The sequence below is a fragment of the Corvus brachyrhynchos genome, unplaced genomic scaffold (genome assembly GCF_000691975.1).
Source record: "Corvus brachyrhynchos isolate BGI_N302 unplaced genomic scaffold, ASM69197v1 scaffold68, whole genome shotgun sequence".
Classification (NCBI taxonomy): Eukaryota; Metazoa; Chordata; class Aves; order Passeriformes; family Corvidae; genus Corvus; species Corvus brachyrhynchos.
Genome location: NW_008240039.1, coordinates 1,259,064 through 1,264,961, shown reverse-complemented (window position 1 = coordinate 1,264,961; position 5,898 = coordinate 1,259,064). Strand labels below are relative to the sequence as shown.

The window sequence follows — 5,898 nt, the reverse complement described above, 5'->3', positions numbered from 1 at the left end:
TAGAGAGGCAGGGTTGAGGTTTGCTTTCAGGACAGAGAGGCAGGTTTGGGGTTTGCTCTGGAGAGGGGCAGCTTTGGGGTTTGCTCTCAGTACAGAGGGCCAGATTTGGGATTTGCTCTGGAGTGGGGCAGGTTTGGGGTTTGCCCTCAGTACAGAGGGCCAGATTTGGGATTTGCTCTGGAGAGGGGCAGGTTTGGGGTTTGCTCTCAGTACAGAGCTTTGGGATTTGCTCTCCAAGAGGCTGCCTGGCAGCTCTGCTGGTGAATGGGGCTGTTGTGTGGCTCTGTGGGGACTGGTGGCTTAATGATGCAGCTTTGTGAGCCCCAGCAGGAGAGGGAACACCATGAGGCCCATTAGGGCTGGGAAAATCCATGTCCCATTAGCAGCCATTGGGGGAAAAAAAAAAACCCAGCCTGGCTGGGAGCTGCAGCTTGCCTTGTGTAACAGCTCTGACCCTTTCTGCTCGTTCCATTTGCTTTTCCCATGGTTTTTAATGGGATCTGGACTAATCAGCTCGGGGAGACTCGGTAGATGGGAAGCCTCTAGCTGGGGATTAAAAGGCTGGCCCCCGAATTAGCTAATTAGTGCTTGTGTGTGATGAACACGGGGTCTGTGGGCTGTGTCAGTACAGGGCTCAGCCCTTTGCTTTGGGGTCACTCCACAGCAGGTTTGGGGTTTATTTTGAGGTGCCCATCCTGAGGGTCCCGTGGGGTCTCAGAAGGGTGGGGGTGGCACAGCTCATCCAGCACCAGCTCCTGTTTGCTGTGCTCAGGCTGTGCTGATTTCCAAAACCGCCTGTGGAAATGGGGATTTTTCCTGGGAAACGTGGAAGCCCAGCCCCCCTGCTGCCAGGACTGGAGCCTGTCCTGTCCCCCAGAAATGATGGGAATTATGGAAAACGTTTTCACCCCCCTGCTCACCTCGTGGTAGGGCTGGAGCAGAACCAGGCTGTGGCTGCCCCATCCCTGGAACTGCTCAAGGCCAAGTCCCTGCCCATGGAACTGGAGAAGGTTTAGGGTCCCTTCCTACCCACACCATTCTGGCATCCTATAACCCAGCCTAGGATGGGGTCAGCTGAGGGCAGCAGCCTGGCATTGCCTCTGACCACTGCCCCGGCTGCATTTGGCTTCCCAAATCTCTTCCCTGGCATCTCTGGGCTGGTTTTTCCAGCCAGCCCTGTGCTGCTCCCTTCACACACCTTCCCAGCGGGGCTGGGAGGAGCAGAGGCCTCTCAGCGTGGCAGAAGGAGCAGGGGGAGGATGATGACTTCAAATGAGCCCCTGCAAATGGTGCTGGGTGATTTGCTCCCTCTGCCCTTCCCTGCCCGGTGCTGCAGGTGATTGCTGGGAAGTGCTCAGCTCCAGGATCAATATGGCCCAGCTGGGGACCATAATCCCGGAACAGGCCGGGAGAAATTGCTGGAATTGGCCGCGAGAGCAAATGCACAGCTCCATCTCCTGCTCCTCATCCTCATCCTGCGTCTGCTGGGAGCTGCCTCTCCACACAGCCTGTTCCTGGCTGCTGCTGCACGGGGAGGGTGGCTGTGGTCAGACAGGAGAGCGTTTTGGGGTGCTCTGAGGGGTGGCAGGGACAGCAGATGAGTTATGACCTGCGGGCTGAGTGTTTCCAAGCCAGCCCTAATGTGTGCTAATGCCTGAGTGCTTCCCAGGAGGGGTGTGCAGCCAGGCAGGGCAGGGCAGCTGATGCTCAGAGAGCACTTGGGATTTCATTTGCATTCTGATTATCTTTGCCCTGCTGGCCTGAGCCCTTGCAAGTAAATCCTCGCCCTAATTCCCCTCCGGAGAGGTGTAAAGAGCACTGAGGTGGTGTCAATTGAGAGGACTTAATGGCATTGATATTGGCTGCCTGCTCCGGGGGCTCCTGGCCCATTGATCTCCATCAGGGCAGAGATGCAGACAGACCTTGAGCATCCTCAGCACCTGAAATCACAAAATCTGCACCCAAAACCAGAGAGGGGCTCGGGGAACTGCTGCTGCAGACATGCCCAGCACAGTCTGGCTTGCCTGGCTGTCACTGCAGGGCTCCCACAGCCAGCCCCTCCGATCTCCATCAGGGCAGAGATGCAGACAGACCTTGAGCATCCTCAGCACCTGAAATCACAAAATCTGCACCCAAAAGCAGAGAGGGGCTCGGGGAACTGCTGCTGCAGACATGCCCAGCACAGTCTGGCTTGCCTGGCTGTCACTGCAGGGCTCCCACAGCCGGCCCCTCGCTGACACCCTGCATCCTTATCCCTGCTGAGGCACCAGCAGTGGATGTTCCATTAGCAAAAGCAGTTTATTAGGGGAAGATCAAGGGAGCAGCAGAGCTCTGTGTGCCTCACCCACCCCTGTGACCCCTCACAAACCTGTGGCTGCCCCAGCTGGCAGCAGACAGACCCAGCTGCTCTGGGCAGGCTGGGCAGAGCCCAGTTCCTGGCTTTAAACACAGCTTGTGACATTGGGAAGGACAGATGAGGGCTGTTCTTACTGCTGGGTTTGTTTTCTTTCCAGCTTGAAGACTTGAACTTCCCAGAAATCAAGCGCAGGAAGCAGGATGAGAGAAAGGAGGAGGATAAGAAGGAATTCAAGGATCTCTTCGAGCTGGACAGTGACTCTGAGGAGGAGAATGGAGGCTTCTCTGTGAAAGGTGCAGGGCTGGGGCTGGGCTTGCCTTCTCCTTGTCCACAATTCCATTTTCTTGTCCACAATTCCGTGTGGTGGGGGTCAGTCTGGCCCTGCCCTTGAGGGGGTTTCATGCTGGTCATGTTGGGTTCAAAAGAGTCACTGATAAGGAGGGAGAGCACAGGATGAAGTGGCACTGAAGGTGTTTGGGAGGCTTTTGTCCCTCTCTCCCTCTCCTGCTTTTTAAAGCCTCAGACCTGTGTTTCTTTTCCTGGGCATGACCCACACTCTCTCCTGCCCTTGGCACCTTCCTTCTGTCACCCACAAGGTCAGAGCCCAAAGCCCAGGGGCTGTCACCAGCACGGGGATCTTTGATCCTGTCCTTGCTGCACTTCTGATTGATTTGTTTTGTCCTGACTGACGTTCCAAGCGTTCCCAACAAGGAAAACCTGGCGAGCAGGGGCTGCTGTCACCTGGGCTGTGACCACGAGAGGGCCACAGTAAATTCTGGAACCTGCCTGGGAAATTCAACAGAGTTTGGGGACAAACCTGGGCATTCCTTCTGTGATTTGGAATGTTTGGGACATCCCAGGTGTGGCTCCAAGGGGAGAGGAAGGGAAGGGAGTCTGCAGTCACTTCTTGGCGCTCCTGGTGCGGGTGGAGCTGGGAGCTGCCTGCCCATTCCAGCAGGATCACACCCCAGCACCCTCCCAGGGCAGCAGGGAAGGTGGGGATGCAGAGAATTCCATCACAGCAGGATGAGGAAATATTTGTCAGGCAGGAAAGAATCCCTGGCTGGGATCTCTGCAAGGGCTGAAGAGGGGAGGGAAATCCAGTTTGGGAAGCCCTGAGCAGGAAAAACCCAGCAGCTGGGGAGGTACCTGCACTCCTGTGTGTTCCAGCTGGCTCTGGGGCAGGAAAGGAAGGCTGGGAGTTAGGAATGGCTCAGGAGGAGGTGCTGGGCTTTGTGACAAATGAGGAGAAATCTCCAGTGTGTCTGGCACTCCTGAGCTCTCTGCCCTTGGCGTGTTCCACTCACACACTGAAACCTCCTCCAGGGAAAGGCAGGGCCGGGCAGGCCTCAGATGAGAGCTCAGAAGCCAGCAGCAAGGAGTTTGGGGAGGAGGACGACGATGAAGAAGGAAATTACGAAGTCGAGGAGGACGAGGAAGAATTGGAAGAGGACAGCGAGTCAGAGGGTGAGTGGGGAAGGGGATCCTTTGAGCTGAGCGGGTCAGGAGGGGCTTCACCCACCCCGGAGGGGAGACCTGGCGGCTCTGAGGTGCAGAGAGCAAAGGGTTAAGGTGTTCCCAGGCTCTCCCAGCCCCCCCAGCTCCTTTCATCTCTTCTGCAGCGAGGCTCAGACTCCTCCAGCCCAGCCCAGCCCGGCGGGGTTCAGGAGCCTTGCCTGGGGCACACAGGCCTTGCTGGAGGCTCCCTGCAGGTGCCACTCAGGAGGTGCCCTCAGCTTTCATCTGAGCCCTACGGGGGGCACAGGGTAACCCTTTCCTTGCTGCTGGCAGGGTGGGCCTGGCAGGAGAGCCCTGCGTTCCCTGGGGTTTCTGCAGTGGGGAATGTGTGCCCAGACCCTGCTCCAGGCACTGCTCAGCTCGTGCCCCCCACTCTCCCTTCGTGCTCCAGCCTCAGCTGGGGCCGTTTGGGCTCCCCCAGGCACCTCAGGCCGCTGCCGTGCCCGTCCCTGCGGGGCTCTCCGGACAATTAATGAGTGGCTGGCATTAATTAGTAACGAGCTGCCGTGACTGTGCCCTGGAAGGGAGGCAGGGTTATTGACACCTCTCCTTTCCCGCAGAGGAGGGCAGGGAAGCAGCCCAGGATTCCCAGGAAAGGCGGCACAGGAGGAGCTGCCCCCGGGGGCTGTCCCGCTCCGACCTGGAGCAGCTGGCACGGGGCAGGGATGACGTCGTGCAGGACCTGGAGTTCTCTGATGAGGACTGAGCACCCCCAGCAGCCTGAGCCCTCCCACAGCACACCTGCAGCACCTGCAGCTGCTGCCAGAGCCAGGGACACAGGTGGGAGCAGCCCCAGGTGCCACCTCGGTGACACAACTTGGACTTTTCACCTCGACTTGGACTTTGCCAGCTTTTTCCACCAGTTCTGGTTTTGGTACCAATAAAACTGTGGCCAGCTCAAGGCCAGTAAAAGCTGCTCAGCAGAGGGGGGGAAAAAGCCCTCCTTAAAATCTGCTGCTTTCAATAGCACCGGGTTCACTTCCAGCTCCTGCTGAGTGAGCTGAGCAAGGGCAGGACGAGGTTCTTGTCCTCTCTGTCCCACCACCCACCCCATCACCCCACATTTAGCTCTGGGGCCCTCAACAAACCATCCCTGGTGCCCAGCAGGCCTTAAGGACTGCACAGAGAGTTTTGGAGCTTCCATGGAAGCCTTGATCAGTTCAAGCTGGCTTCTAAGTGTGCTGCAGAAGGCAACTTTAAATTAAAGTTCCTTGGGTTGGGGAGGTTGTGCAGCCATGAAGGAATAAGGAAAAGCCAAACATGTAATGTAGGAAACACTGCCCAGGTGAGGACTGCACCACCCTAACTGGAAAGAAAAGATTATCACTTTGTAGAAGATTTGAACGTACCTGTTCTTCCCAAAGAGAAGGGAATTCCCTTTTGCTTCTGGCTCTAACTTAGCTGGGCAAGGTGGTGGCTGCCTTCTGTGCACCCATGGAAAGGAAGGACAGAGACTGCTTGGGTAAAGCCAGGTACCTTTTGTAAATTAAGTGTTTTTCTTTTTTATTTAAATTGATTGCTGGAAAGCATTTTTATCGTGATGTGATGGCTAATGAATTTTTTTTTCCTTTTTTTACAATATAAAGAAGCTAAAGTACCACCAAAGCTATTCTGTAAGAAAAACGGCAGCACGTGCAACGTTTAAACAAAAACAAACCCAAAAAAAAAGGGGTGGGGAGAGAGAGAGAGAGAGAAAAGTACCACATGTGATTGTTGTTCACAACTGTACAAGTCACAGGAGGTCACCCCCAGGAGTTCCCAGCTCATTCACAGTAGTAAAAACTCTGCCCATTGTTTTCAGCCTGACCCCCCCAATCCCTCCCCTGCTCCCGGGGCTCTGGGCGGGCCCAGGGCTCTGTCTCGTGTCCACAGCACCCAGAATGTGCAACTACATCCACCTCTGGAACAAGGCTTTAACATAAAACCAGCCCGGGCGAGCCCCCCGGCTGCAGGAGCGAGGGGGGCAGGGACCCCTCCTCCCCCGAGCTTCACTGCTGCTGCTGCTCCTGGAAACCAAACATCCC

The 5,898-nt window shown here is 56.3% G+C and overlaps 1 protein-coding gene across 1 annotated transcript in view; it reads left to right on the top strand.

Moving 5' to 3' along the window:
• NOC2L (NOC2 like nucleolar associated transcriptional repressor) overlaps positions 1-5,415 on the top strand; it is a gene marked incomplete at its 5' end in the record, with an annotated part of 29,622 nt that extends 24,207 nt beyond the window's left edge. Inside the window, 3 exons of the mRNA XM_017743969.1 lie at positions 2,514-2,649; positions 3,683-3,823; positions 4,435-5,415. Coding sequence (XP_017599458.1) covers positions 2,514-2,649; positions 3,683-3,823; positions 4,435-4,580 — 423 coding nt within the window. The remainder of the gene's footprint in view (positions 1-2,513; positions 2,650-3,682; positions 3,824-4,434) is intronic.
• Between the last annotated feature and the right edge of the window lie 483 nt (positions 5,416-5,898).